General features: G+C 39.0%; 1 protein-coding gene across 5 annotated transcripts in view; it reads right to left on the bottom strand.

The window, feature by feature from the left end:
* Window positions 1-15,715, bottom strand: part of ELMO1 (engulfment and cell motility 1) — a 311,155-nt gene that overhangs the window by 193,246 nt on the left and 102,194 nt on the right. For all 5 annotated transcript variants that reach the window (XM_037385186.1, XM_037385188.1, XM_037385185.1 and 2 more), the window contains 4 exons: window positions 12,176-12,275; window positions 5,880-6,031; window positions 4,976-5,054; window positions 984-1,034 (listed from right to left, as the gene is read on the bottom strand). In XM_037385186.1, coding sequence (XP_037241083.1) covers window positions 984-1,034; window positions 4,976-5,054; window positions 5,880-6,031; window positions 12,176-12,275 — 382 coding nt within the window. The remainder of the gene's footprint in view (window positions 1-983; window positions 1,035-4,975; window positions 5,055-5,879; window positions 6,032-12,175; window positions 12,276-15,715) is intronic.

A 15,715-nucleotide genomic window follows, 5' to 3' on the forward strand; every position in this document is an offset into this window, starting at 1 on the left:
CCGCTGCAGAAGTCAACATCACACCAGAATCCCAGCTCTAGCAGACAACTCCGTTCTGTATGAGGAACACTGCTTAGAAATACTTCAGCATACAATGCCCCGTACGTGCAGAATTATCCCATTCAGAAAGCAGACACCAAACAAATGGGCAATTTAAAAATCCCTGGCGTGCCAAAAAACATCAAGTGGTTCTATATGAGAAACTAACCCAAGCCACTGAACACTGCAGCATGCATAAGGAGAAAGTCATCAAGTATGAGATGGATGCAGCAGCTGACATTGTACAATTTCAGAGAATAAAAGAACCTGTTGGCCAAAAGGCTCTGGAGCATTTTATGATAGCAAATGAACACCTAGGAATATTAATCATATGCTTATACCAAATTTCTTATGAACACAAGCAGTGTAAAAATATGCCTTCTGAAACAAATCCTTGTTTTTTATATGCATCACTGAAATTACAATAGTGAATGAATGAGGGGTTGTTTAGTTGTTTGTTTTTTACAGTGCCTAGTATCTCATAACAGAGCGAGAGCATCTTCCCTTCTTCCTTTGAAGATGTATTCTGCTCTAAAGTGAAAGGCAAAATCCCTCTGATTTTCCCTGATAGAAGGTACAAGTCTTTTACATTACATTCATTAACTTCACTTTGAGCTGTATTTCATGCTTATGTGCATATTATGACAAACTGTGTGCACCTTTGTATCAAGACAGAATGATCTGTAGAACGGAAAAACACAGAGGTGTTCAATATTGTATTTTCATTAAGAAACCAGTTTATTTGACTGAGAAAATACCCGCTCTGATCATCAGTTTTGAAACCATTCAACAACCTAAACTTTTATCTTGTATATTACAGGCTTCAAAACATACCAAAATATAAATGCAATTAAAATACATTAAGATAAAACCTACGCACACTGAAACTAGAGTCACCTTTTCTCTCTGGTAGTGAAAAATACCTTTGAAAACTATATACTTACAGTTAAGATGATGGAGCGAAGCTGCTTTTGTGCCAAAATGTTTGCCATTTCCTGATTTAGTTTAAAAAAAAAATATTAAAAATTAGAGAGAAGCAGGTATTTTTAGTGCCATACCTAGAAGAACACTGACTTTAAAGGTTTTAGTCTTAAGTTTCTGCAGTGTTACTTACAAATGAAATGAAGCAGTATATCAGCTATGCAATTGTATGCATTATTTTGGGGGCCACAAACTCAGATTACTGTGAGAACAGGGGCAATGAAAGTGATAAGTATGTCAAAAGCTGAGGACTTTGGTGATTCAAAACCAGCAACAGAAGACCTCAGAAGAGACATCTGTGGGTTAAACAGTGTTTACACACACTTGTTCAAGCACAGTCTTCCCCTCGCAAACAGCACAGAGGGAAGCATGGAATGGAAGCCAGCCAGGACTTTAAAACAAGACCTCAATGACATGCTTATTTACATTAATATGTTGACTGTTTTCAAGTCAAGTTCCCTAACTTTTACTCAATAAATCAGCCCACAATTCAGTACTGTTTCATCATAGCAAATAAACCTTCCCTCCAGTATTTTGGTAGCAATGTTGACATCGGTCCACCACTTTATCTTAAATTAACTTTTCTTTCTAGCCCTGTCTGAAGTCACTATCAAGGAGAATATGCTTTTTCTGTCATTCTTAAGCAGCTGATCCCAGCTGTCCACATTGCAAACTATCCTACAAAGCACAGGAGGGAAACCTACCCAGCATGAGAGTTCTAATATTAACCATACCTACAAGTACATACCTCATTTTTAAGTTCCACGAATACAAAAATATATTGGTGTGTGTGATGTGGATATAGGCTAGCATATGCAATGCTTTACCATAATTATCATCATGTAATTATTTTTAAACTCTTGTTTTCAACATGTACTATTTCAGGATTCCTATAACATTGCACACTGCTATTTAGACACTGTTTATTTGTACACAATGGGTCATGTTTGTTATAGTAGATCACTGATTGGAAATAGAGCTCATGTATCACAGCCTTACATAATACAGTGCACATAATCACATCAACGCTGACACTTGTTTAAGCACTGCCATTCTGTGCAGCTGGCACCATGTAAAAAATGTTTACATTCAGGAGAAATAAATTTTAAAAATTTCCTTCTGATCTTTGTGAGAGTTGAACAATAATATAGAGTACATGCTGGTTACTTTTACATAACAAGAAATCAGAAAACATAAAAACTGAGGCTATTACATAAAGCATACAAAGAACTGGATTGCTGAAATATTGCTGCAGACACAACGTAAATAAAGCAAGTGTTAGGGTGAGAACTTGTTTGCAAAAGGAAAATAATTCTAACTGGACACAGGAGATGGTCGTGGATGTTGACTGTTTTCTTTATGCCAGATAAAGGGTGCTGCAACAGAACATGGGAATGATAAGGAAGACAGGACCAAAGACAAGAGAAGCTCAGCTTTAGCTTTTAAGCTTTTTCTGGCTGAGCAGGTTTCAACTGCACATAACAGCAAAGGAACGAATGAAGCAAGTGCTTCTTCATTTGGAAATGCACAACTGAGCTGCAGGGGGAGTGCCAGGCACAGGATAGTCATGTTACAGGGAACAGACTGGCTAGTTTCATCAAAGTGCATCCACTGCTGGAAGATGGACAGGTAAAGAATATAAGGTATTCTGCCTTCAAGGCTAAAAAATGGAATTCTTTTATTCTACTTTTTGTAGAGGATTATCAAATTGTCACTTCTTTCTTATACCTGTAATTTTAAAAGCTGTTATTGGGATATTGGTTTTGTCACTGGACCAAAAAGTGATAGCCGCAACAAGCTCCTTTGACAAAATCAATTACTGCATCAAAATCAACTTTGTCTCTAAGACGACTATATGGCTATTAGCAGCTGATGGATGAACTGCCTCTTCAAAAATAAGCATTGTAGTAACAGATGAGAACATGATTTGACAAAATTTGCCATCTCACTTCCCATAGCAACATGTCTGCAAAAATGCAGACAATTGCCAAGAAAAGTTTTTCAAACATTCACAGCATTATTTCAATGCTCAAACTCCATGATTTTTTCTGTTAAACACTTTTTTAGGTTTCTCTAGATTACTTGGTCCTTGACAGCGGCAGAGGAAGGAAAGCAACCAGGGAGTCCTCATTAAAACAGAAAAAAACTTGAACCATTTGGCTTTTTGCATTACAGAAATAGAAAAGAAAAAAAAAAAAAAAAGAGAAAAGAAAAAGAAGGAATTCAGATACCAGCATCAATTTAAATCTTTTACTTAATTGCAGTGCAGTCACCCACATTATGCCAGTCCCTGTAAAATGGCAGCAGAGAGGGTGCCAAAGCTCCTGGAATCATACAGGGTTTGGTGCAGTTTCTCACTCTTAACTGTATTAGTGGTGAGCGCTGAACCTTAACTTTTGAGTACCCACTGTCAGATAATTACATGAGACCGTATCACCACAGTTCATTGTCTTAGAAGGACAGAATTCAGTAGACAGTATCAGTTATCCTTATCTTGAAGCTAACGGACACCTACCTTCTTCAATGTATGGTTTACTAATTAACCACAAGATAGACATAAAGAGAAACCTAACAGATTCTGACTACTTGTTATAGGTTATTAAAGGCTGAAGGAAATTTTCTGCAAGCATCACAGCTATTACCCTTCAAGCCAAATCAAATCATTATATTTTCAGGATCATAAACTCCATGACTAATAAATTTGTGTCACAGCAGCAGGCACTACGGGTAAAGTGAAGTCTGCATGGTTTGCTGCCAGCCTCACTTGATGGTTACACTCTTGGTGAAATATAGTTTTACTTGCTGGGAAACCCCTGTGATACTGTCATCTTCAGAAACACATGCCCACAAATCAATATTAAAGTCTTACCTACCTCTGAAATTGTATCTCAACTTGAAGTATCACCAAACCATACTTTTCACAGAAACATAAACAGTAGCGACCATTTACAAATGTAAAGAGTGAAATCTTTGCTTTTCTTACAAGGACCTATCATAGATTTATGCCAAAATTGAAAGAAAGTTTTTATTCCAATTTTTTGTTCTTTAGGTGCCTTCTTTTCTTAATAACTAAAGACCATATTGGAGGAAGAAGGACAAAGGAAAAATGGAATGGGGAAAAAAGGTGTGTGTTTGGTTTTTTTTAAAATTTAACCATGGTTTTACTTTGCCCTGTTCACAACTTTAAAGATACTTCTGAAGCAAAATAGAACTAACCATTAGTGCTTTGATGTTAGTTTAAACAATCATCAGCATTTAAAAGTGTAAACAAATCTAAGGAAAGTCCTTGTCAGATCTGATTAGCAGCTCTCAATGAATTTATTCTGGACACTAACACTGTGTCACAAGAAGAATTACCAACACTGTTCCTGGTGACAGAAATGTTAAACAAATAAATGACTAAATCTGTTTTGACACAGGCTAATGACTTCATAAGCATGGATGAAACTTCTCTATTTCATAACACACCGCATTGCATCCTCATTTAACAGCAACTTGAAATATTTCCTTTTGAGACTCCTGATCTCTGGCACTAAAGTTAAAATAGTACACTATAAAAGTCATGAAATGCTTACATGGCAAGATATTTCCATTTTCAAAAGGAACGCACTTTTTATTAAAAAATCTGGGGGGAAACAGCTTACAAAAAAATAGCCTCGTTTTACAAGCTGTGCTGGCAAAGGGTTCAGTACAATAAATACTACAGCCAGCCACAGTCAATATGGTTCATGTAAGGTTACAGGGGACTACAAAGCACAAAAGAACGCTTAATCCCTACTAATATTGTTGCAAGATGGAGGTAGCTCCATCAGAAAGAATAATATACCGGCATAAAACAACAGAACAAGTTTCAGTCTGAATTAACTGCAGCAAAAGTTTGTCTCGGACAACTGCAGGTATGAATATGACAGACTTTTCCTACAGATATGTAGGTATACAAGACCCAACAACTTACCTGCCTCTTGTCATCCGGTGCTTTAAGGAAGAGTGCATTTATTACTGCAATGGTGTATGTCTGGATTTCTTGGTCTGTCCTGTTTGGAATAAAATTATAAACATGAGAGAAGAACATGAATACACACAAGCTGTAGAAACTGATTTTCCAGTTGCATTACTGAAGGTAGAAGTGGAGGGACTGTTTGCATAATGTTTACCATGTAAAAGTTAGGTAATCGGCCCAAGTTGGGCATGACCAGGTTGTTTCTATTATTAAGAGACACAGCATACAAGAAAGGTGGAATGAAGCACATCCTTGAAGTGCCATTGACTCAGAGAATCAGCTTCTGTTAGATGCCCAACAGCTCAAGGTAGGAAGAGGAATCTTCCCTAAAAGGTTCTGGAGATTAACGTGCTGGTATTAAAAGCTTTTCAGGTGAGTTGAAAATGCCCCAGCTGGGAGGCAAGCATAATCATACACTATACAAAATTCATTACCCTATGCTACAAGAGCCAGTTTCCACCCATTTAACCACCACACATTATTGTTTAAGAAAACACCTCTCCCTTTTCAAATCTACCTTCAGCAAAAGTTGACCAATTTCTGCCTTACACACTTCCCAGAGGCTGGCAAGCAGAACAACCCCATCTGTATGCTAACAGCATTTAGCATTTTATTACAACAGGGTGTTCTTTTCATCCCCCACTTCCAACTACACAGGTAGTGTAGCAGGGGAGGGAATATCAATGATCAAGCAACTCCTTAAAGCTGGTTACCAGTCATCCAGCCATTTATAGTGGATGCAGCAGCCATACAGGTGGTTGTCAGCCTTTATACAATTTCTTTTTTCTAAACGCTGTGCTCATTTGGGGAAAAAAAAAAAAACCATCCACCGTATCAGGTGGCAGCTGAAGACACTCACCCCTGCAGATGTGGGATTAGCTGTCCAATTGTGATCTCCTGTGCCACCTTCTGGTACAGGTCATGGCTATTGAGCACCATTGATTCCAGGATTGCTAGCGACCGTTGCAAGATAGAGATGTCTGAAGCAAATTTGTTCACATAGCTTGCTATCTACAAATTCAAACAGTAAGAGAATTTACATCTTGTCATGAAAGTGGGGAAAGGGAAGAAAGAAAACTGTGAACACGGCTCAGAAGAGCCATCAACCAGGCACTGCAGATACCTTCAAAGGACACTGGCACAGATTCTTCAGCTGGTGCAAATCACCAGAGATTTATGTCAATATTCATACCACTGAAATATATGCTTCAACATTATGCTATGAACATGATAAATCAGCATTAAAGAACTAGAATGGTTATACTTATTGTGAGGAAAACTTTGGGAAGGAGAAGGAGAATACTTCTCATTCCCTCCAGTAGAAATCTGTGTAGCCAGCTTTCTCTAAATAAATATCTAGGCTCAAGGCAAATGTTTCAAAAAAGAAATTTACATCTAGCTCTCTGGCAAAACACACTCTAGCAAAACATGCTTTTTTTTCCCTGCCCTGCTGTTACCAAAACCACTGAAAGCTCTCTCCAGGTTACAAACTAAAACTCTGTTGATGACTGTTTATCAGCACAACTGGTTCCATAACTCTGCCTAGAGTCCAGTTTATGCCTTAATAACTTTCACTTTTACCGCAAGCTGCCACAAACAAATGGCACGTTAATTAAAGCCAGGTCTGACCTCTGTTTTTTTGCAGTGTGGCAATGACATGCTGTGCACTCATCTGCAGGGCCAACACAGCTGTGCAGTAAGATGTGGCAATGTGTGTTCTTTCTTATGCCTCCCAGTCCACTGACACAGCTTCCCAGGAAGAAGCTTGCCTTCTGCTGACGCAGGAAGCAAGAACTGCCTGGGTTTTCCTTGAATGCACCAATACCAGCACAGTCAAGCTGAAAGGTACCCAAGAAAGCACAGACAAACAGAAGAAACGTCGTGTGACTACAGTTATTCGCTCTTTACAGCCAAGTAACAGACTACAGCAGCCCTGTCTCAAGTTTGTTGCATTCCTTCCAGGAAACTTAAAGTCCAGGTGCTTCTTCAGCACTCTTACTTCAAGCCACTAATGTGATTGATTATATTGTTTCTGATTCTGGATGTTTGCTTAGACCTTGGTGTCATTTTCATTTTGTAGGAAGAAAGGCATGCCTATGCTTAGAAAAGCTGCCTAGCTGCCTGTAAAATTCACAGTCAAATACCGACATGTGGACAACTACATTATTTTGTACTTGCAGCATTCTGAGTAGTACTGAAAGAGCAAAATACCTTTTCTGCAACTTTGGTTGGAGACAAGGGAAAAGGGACAGATTTTTCTTCTTCTGATCTATTGCAGCCCTACTGTTTGCTCTGCAACTTAGTTTGCATTACCACAACAAGAACATGCTATGCAGAATATAACTCGGTTCAGGGAATACATATTGTCTTTACAGGAAATGGAGAACCAACGCATGCATGCATAGAGAATAAGAGGAGAGAAGCAAGAATTAGCCCTTCTCTACTCTCGACTTTCAGTATCTGCTACCTGCAAGTCCTGAGCCCAAGTAATATTTACATTAGTATATGATGCACATTGTGCTGTTACGAATCATAGAATCATGAACAGTTTGGGTTGGAAGGGATCTTAAAGATCATCTGGTTCCACCACCCGCCTGTCATGTGCAGGGACACTTCCACTACATCAGGTTGCTCCAAGCCCCATCCAGCCTGACCTTGAACACTGCCAGGGATGGGGCATCCACAGCTGCTCTGGGCAGCCTGTGCCAGTGCCTCACCACCCTCACAGTAAAGAACTCCTTCCTAATACCTAATCTGAATCTACCCTCTTGCAGTTTAAAGCCATTGCCCCTTGCCCTATCACTACATGCCCTTGTAAAAAGTCCCTCTCCAGCTTTCCTGTAGGCCCCCTTTAGGTACCAGAAGCTGCTATAAGGTCTCCCCGGAACTTTGTCTTCTCCAGGCTGAATAACCCCAACTCTCATCCTGTCTTCACAGGAGAGGTGCTCCAGCCCCCTGATCATTTCTGTGGCCCTCCTCTGGACTTGGTCCAACAGGTCCTTCTTATGTTGGGGCCCCAGACCTGAAAGCAGTACTCCAGGTTGGCTCTCATGAGGGCAAAGTAGAGAGAAAGAATCACCTCCCTCGACCTACAAGCTGTATCTCAGAAGCACTGTACTACCCTACCTCTCTTAATAGTAATCCAGTTGTGGTTTTGGTGCATTGCAGCCAGAGCTGCCAGATGTCCAGAAGGCCCACAATATAGGCAGTGTATGCACAGAGCAACCCTGCACTGCTCAGACAATAAACCAATTGCACTTTGGAAGCCTCAGTCATCAGGCATCCACGGATCAACTGTGCAGCAGGAATACAGTATGTCCAGACTGTGTCCCAACTTGTCAGACTGCTGCCACCATTCTTTTTAGAAGCCCTGACATGTATGAATTATTCTTGGTGCAGCAGCTCCTTCACATGGTATTTCAAGTGGCAGTGTAAATGCTTCACTGGGATATAACATATTCATATCAGTAGCCTGCAGAAATGCAACAGTATAGATAACAAACCTCAGCCTAGGAAACGCTGCCTTACACGTATTTCTTCTTCTGACCCTGGACCGTAAAGTCTTTTAATCATAAACACAAACCCAAGGTATGAGGCTGGCTTGTGTGCTTAAAAGCCTGTAACATATCACACTGAACATACATGTAAAACACCTCCCAGGTAACTTGCACGTCAAGCTATGTATATTTATAATCACCTTGCTGAAGCATGAAGTCTGGCAGGAAATAATAGGCTTGTCTACCCTGATAAAGGAGGCACGCCAGTTCCAGAGTGAGCAAAATTAGATTAAAAAGAAATTCTATTACCATACTTTAAATTCTGGATGTGGAAAAAACCCCATACCCTTCTTGAAAAGAGACAAGAATCAACAGGAGTTCAAATTTGTGTTATGTGCTGTTCCCTGCTTACTGAGCACCACACACAGGGAGGGCTTTCAACATCCAAAAATAGTCCTGCACTCGTTTATCAAAAATTCTGATGATAAAAATAATGCAAGCTCACAGAAATACCACCTCTCCTCCCGAAATAAGCAACTTCATTGCTTTGCGCTTTTACATGAAAGCCATGGGTGTGTCTCATTAAGGATAAAACTATTTCTTCAGCAAAATACCTCAATATCTGCGTAGCCCTATCAGGTCATATATAGACACATACAAAAGAAGTGGCTGGGTGTTTAACTTCCTATCTCATTTCAAGGGAAATTAGATATCAGAATGCTTTTACACATTCAGCCCCAGTGCTCTGCTGAAAGAGCAACTAAACATGTAAAATGAGGGTAGATGAGCATCCTATAGCAAACTAAACTACATCATCAGACTTCTTTTCCTGTTTCAGGACCACTTAAAGAACAGGAAAGAATCCAAAAATTAAACCCCAAAAAATTAAAAACAAAACAAAAACAACCCAAAGAACCCCAAACAAAATAAACCATGCCACCAACAAAACACATGCAGGGAAAGAACAGTGAAGGAAACAGATCTGATTTTCTGAGCTGTGGTATGCTCATTAGTTATTTGCCTGGACCACTCTGATGTCAGAAATGTACAGAAAAATCTAGCAGTTTTGTTCTCCTTTAAGTCCTAATGCACAGTAAATTTTTAAACTGTGCATCTCATTTTCAAGTCAGGAACTAGAGTTGTGCTTGACTACAGAAAAACCAACTGACAGTTGAGAGACACAGACATACTTTCCTTACTGCCAACCCCTTTTTCTGCACAGTACATTTTAGAAGGCACAGTAAACAGTTCAGGGAGGTTGATTCTGCATCACATGGCTATGAAACAGCTATTATATAAATAATTCTAAGAGATATCTCAGACCTATCTCAACCATACTACAAACTTCACTTCTCCTCTTGTGGGAACTATAGATGAGAGTACCACATTTGCATAGTGTATTTTGATATCCAGTTACCATGACATTTTCTAAGAACTGGGCATCCAAATCCTTTAGGCAACTATGGAAGCTGGAAATAAACTATATTGTCATAAGCAAGAAAAAGGTCTTGAGAGAATCCTACATGTCATAAGGAAGTTTTTTCCAATTATGCTGTTTTCCCTTAAGATAAGGAGCAAAGCTCTACTTGAAAGTGTCAATTCTTATTTGCAGCACTTGGAATAGCAGACTTCGTATACCTAAAGGATGGGAGGGAAACTGCATCCAACACCAAGCAGTTAGTTATTAGAAGAAGTTAAGAGGTCTCCTTTGAGCTCTCCTCCAACCTCTAAACTTTAAGTTAGAAAACTATTCAAGAAAAAAGTTCAGATTAGCTCCTCCTCATTTCAGATTGGCTTCACGGCTTAACATGAAAGACAACTTCAAAGGGCAGAAGCACTTGATTGCAAAGTCCCCCTCAGCTAGCAGAAACTTATCGGCTCCCTTATCCATCCTGTCAACCACTTGAGCAAGCCCATCAGCAACGTCAAGTGGCCTGTCAAAAGCCAAGGTCACAGAAGCAAGTGGGAATAAAGCTGTAGAGTGCCATCAGAGAGCCATAGTCCAAAAGTGCTCCTTCAGGTCAGCCCCTGGCCCACAGAGCCCCAGTGAGGGCTCTGTTGTGCTGGCTCCCAACTGCATGGCAGGTCAGGACACATCTGTGCCTACTTCATCTACATCTGTCATTCTTTGTCCTTCTGTTTCTCTTTATAATCAGCCTATTCTTTTCCTTGGTCCCTTTCTTGTCCACCAGTTTCACTTTTGGTTTTTACTGGCCAATTTTGGTTTTCATAGGTACTTGTGAGAATGCTTTTGTTTGTGTCCTTTGTTTTTTAAATTGGGTCCCTGTCCAGGGAAACCTATGGAAGTGCCAGACAGAAGAGATAGATGAGCCATTAACAGGGGTGCAGACAGCACTTTCTTCTGTAGTTACTATACAACCCACAGGGCAAAAGATGCTGACAAAGTTAGGCGAAGACTACCCTTTCGAGTCACTGACAAAGCAGATTGATTTAAACTCATTTTAGCAAGTTTCTTCATACACTTCTTACCAGGCTCCCCTAGAAAATAAGGCATGCTGGGCTTGACCTTGTATCATGAAGTTAGTTAAAAACCAGTTGCACTATTTTCTTTGCCATGAAAAGATAACAATAATCATCATTATAATCTTTTTGGACTGCAAGATTGGCCAAATCAAAAAAGAGTCCAAAAACCTGATTATACTAATTTTTCTTACAAATAGCATCTGTCATTTTTAATGACCAAAACTGAGTGTTGATATCTAATGCTCTTTTCGTAATTTATTCTTTTTCACTTTTGGCAACAGAAGTACATTTTTACTTTCCCTTAGTGGCAGAAATTTTCTAACCAAAGTTAAGTTAAAAGTCTTCACTCTGACACATTCTGCTAAAAAGAAGATATCTTTGCCACAGGTTATGTTCTTTCCATTAATACCTCTGCTACTATTTTTGTGAAGTAACTCAGATATCTTTTCAAACTGTACAAACGCACTTTAACTTAAGTTCTGAGTTCAATCTGGGTTGAAAATTCCTTGTAAAGAAGGGGGGTGTGGGGGGTGTCCACAGTAAATGAAAAGGGTTAAATCAGTAACAAAACTTTTTCTGAAGTCTATTAAATCTCTGTACTTAAAAAGTACTCCTGCGTTTCTGCTGCTTTTGTGCATCTCCTACATGTAAGAAAATTAAAAAATATTGCAAATCATGGAAAGATCTCTTTCAAAACCACAGACCTCAGCTGCAAGATTGGGAGGGGTGGCAGAGTTCAACTTGATAAACTTAGCAGATAACAGCTTAATTTTCATTTGTAAAGTAATTCATTTCTCTTCCTCCCATACCCCCAGAGGAAACATTTCAGCGCTGTTTTTATTTTAATTTAAGTCAAAATACTAATTTTTGCTTTAACTGCATGGTATCTGCACAGGGAGGTCACACTGTAATTGAGCAAGCAATTTCTTGTGCAATGAGCCTAATACAGTGTTGATCCCACTTCATTCCTATTGATTTCCGTAGAAGCTGGGCCAGATCCTGCAACTACAAATATTTATAGTTTGAAATAGCACTTCAATCCCATTGTCAGGTAACTTTTTGACCATAATGTACCAGGAAGGGGCGGGGGAAGGAACGGAACCAAACCCAAGCCCATGACTCACCTCAAAATTTTAAACTGATATAGAACAGATAGCATTGATTACGAATTTACCTTTTTAATGAATGCCACAGAGAATGTATCCCACGATACAATCCCATGATCCATCAGCTCAACAAATGCAGTCAGTGTAAAGGACAACATATCTCCAAAGCTGCAAGAGACAGGAGTCATGACAACATTTACCAGTAATGCAGCAGGGCAATGACCAAGGGAACAAAGCAGCAGGAAGCTTTTAGAAAGGCAGGAAAATTAAGCCAGTTATGGATTAAGAGGTAGCAGAAGAGCAAGAGAGGCCGTGCAACAGACAGTCTCTAAAACATTTTAGCATGGACATCAGGAACAGTCACCTGGAATAAACCAATTTTGTAAGAGAAGTAGTCACCCCCAAGAGCACACCACATGCAATGCTCAAGGAAATCAGATAGCCCAAATTAAGCTTCGCTTATTTAGATCTAGCAGAAGAAAAGACGACCTTTTTTCTTAGCAACTTATGGAAGTGCTCCTAATTGAAGGTCATACAGAAGTGCCACGTTTTGGTACCTCTGCACTAAGCAGATTGGCAGAAAGTCAGTGGATTGTTTGTTCCTTCTCTTACAAGGAAGCAAATATATTTTTAAAATGCACCAGAAGAGATTATATATTGAGCAGGAATTTCTTGATAGTTAATGCCTCAGTTCCTTTCTTTGAACCTGAAGATGCATCTCCTCTTGTTTACCTATGGGCAACCATGTCAAGCAAATTGGAGAATTCCCGTAGTTTATCCAAGCATGCAGCTCAAATTATTTAGGGTTTGCAGGCCACTACACTGCATTTTATACCTGTAAATTTACACCTGTAAATTTGAGATTCAATGCATCTTTGTACGAACTCGGCTAAATTCAAAACGTGTTTAAACTCAACATAAATAAAATTTTCTAACCTGACTAGTTGCACAGGAATTTTCCATGTTAAAAAACACCTTTTAAAGATTAGCTTCATTTCTATATATAGTCAGGGCACTGAACAGTCAGCAGCCATAACGATTTCAATGAAGCCGTTCAATGAAGTAACTGCTCAATACAAGCAGCAGTGCACAGAGCCCAAAATGAAGCTGCGTAATTACCTTTCAGGGCATGCCAAACCGCCTGCAAGGTACTCGGCCACTAAGCCATTAACAAGTATAAGCATACAATCAATCTAAACAGCATGAATAGTCCCAGTGATTTTAATGCAACAGCTTACCTAATAAAAAGATAAAAGTAAAAAACCTCTGTCAGATTGGAACTGTAATGCTCAGTATGTTGAAAACCTGAGTCTAATACTATACCCATAGTTAAGCAATGTAATCAGTAACCCTTACTCTGTGATCTGCTCTCCTACTAACCTGCACCAGCCCAACACAAGGAAGTGAGCATCCACTCAGCTGGAAGACAGTTACAGCAGTACAGAGAGGCAGAAAATTGTTTTCAATGTAGCAATTCCAAGAGCCAGTTTATTGGAGTTGATACAATCTGCCAATTAGGGATTTCTGATGGTGAGATGCAGCCCTTAGTGGCCCCTTCATTTAAGAAAGGAGCTCTTGTTCATCAAAACTCCACAGATGCCCTCTATTAAAAATAAATTTGCCATTCTTGACATTTTAGTAGTAAAACCAAACAAAAACCCCAAAACACACCTTTCTCTTCCACAGTAAGGAAGGGTATCCACAGTGGCTTTGATTATTTATGACAAAATGAAAAAATTACATTAAAGAGCAAACAAGAAAAGTACAGTGTCTTTAAAAGAATGGACCATAATTCTGCAAGAAATATTTTGTTCAGGGAATACATGAGCTGGAAGCTTTGCATTTTGTTTGGGGGGTAGGGGCATTGCTTTTGTTTACTTGTATTTTAATACTGCAAATCTTTTAAGAATTAAATTAGACGTAAAATGTCATCATTAGGCATTCCAAATAACCAAGGATTTCATAACAGGACAACAATAAGACTCTGCAGGAAATTTAATCAGCTCCAGTCCTGTCATCTTCCCAATCCATTCTTTTTGCATAAAATGGTTATTTATAAAGCCACAAATAAAAGAGCACCCTAAGAAAGGCTTCCTTCAAGAAGCTTGTACCAAATTCTCATGCATCTTCATGACAGAATACTTCCACAAATATATGCAATTCTGGTATTTTAAGATGCTAGACTAAATTAGGCTCAAATTAAACAAAAACAAAACCCAAACAACAAAAAATACGATAGACCATATAGATTGAAAAATAGATTAAAATACCTCTCCCTGCATTAAACTAAGCACATAATTTCTCTCCCATATATTTTCTTATATATTGTTTAAAAATTTAGTCAATTAACCTGTATTTAGTACATACATACTCTTCTATAAACTAATTGTACATGAAAGCTAATCCCCATTAACAATGGGTATGGTTTAGAAGGATTACTTAAAACTGTATTAAACCTGTATATGGACATTCACCTTTAGAACAGCAGTGGCTGCAATGTAAAGGAATTAAATTAACCTGAATTCAACAGTCTCATTTACTCTTCTCACCAAAGCTACTGATTAATCCTGCCAATTAATCCAGCCTCCTCCACAGCTTTGGAGGGGAAACTAGGTTAATGAAGCTGAAAATACTGGTATTAATGTATAAACCTGGTTTTAGTAGATGTGACAATGATACAACCGTTTGTGATCAAGAAAGCAAAAATATTTTTGCACTTAAAATGATCAGACACCTCACCAGGTATCACTCCAGTGACACTGCTTCCAATATTTAATGAGGGAAGAGGTACAACACTGGGACTAATCAAGCAGCAAGAAATACTCCAACTCTATATATTATGCAGCACCACACAGATGTAGTATGTATTTTAAAAATACACATATGTACCTACACACACGTGTCTAAGTGGCATCGCAAAAGTCAAGAGCCAGGCTTAAAGGATAAGCATTTGGAACAGCACAGCTAGAGATGAAAGCAATCTCCAGGGTAACTACAGCAAGATAAGGATTAAAGTATCTGGAGGGGGAAGGGAGTGTTGTTGATTCATAGTTATGTGTTTAAACACAAGCAGATAGGTAGAAATAGGCTTCCGAGCAATTCACTTCAAGACACATGCACAGACACACTCATACTATTAAGACTGGCAGATAGAATAGACACTAGAAATTTCAAGGGAATCAAAGCTTGTTCATAAAAGTAGTAATCTGAGAAAATAGATGGTAGGAGCTGTTTAACTCAAAATCTCAGTGACTGTTTTAGTCATACAAAAGGTCTGAAATATAATGGGGCCTCTTTGCCTCTTTCTTCATAAAATCTTTTTACACTAATCCACAGCATCAGGCACAACAGTTCTGTAAATATCTAACCCTTGCTGCTCTGGCAAAATGACCTCATAGTTTGAAGGTGCTTTTTAATGTGTGTCATTGCAGCAAAAAGGGAAAAATGATCAGAAAGATGCACTGTGTAATTGCAATTTCATCTCTCGCTAACACTGACATTTTAATGATCTATGCTCTTAGGCAAGCTACTTGTAAAATCCCTCCTGAACACTGTTCAGGGCGCTGGCTCTTAGGCAGGGGCACCTTACACTGGGACAGCTGATGAAG

Source organism: Falco rusticolus, chromosome 4, assembly GCF_015220075.1.
Source record: "Falco rusticolus isolate bFalRus1 chromosome 4, bFalRus1.pri, whole genome shotgun sequence".
Classification (NCBI taxonomy): Eukaryota; Metazoa; Chordata; class Aves; order Falconiformes; family Falconidae; genus Falco; species Falco rusticolus.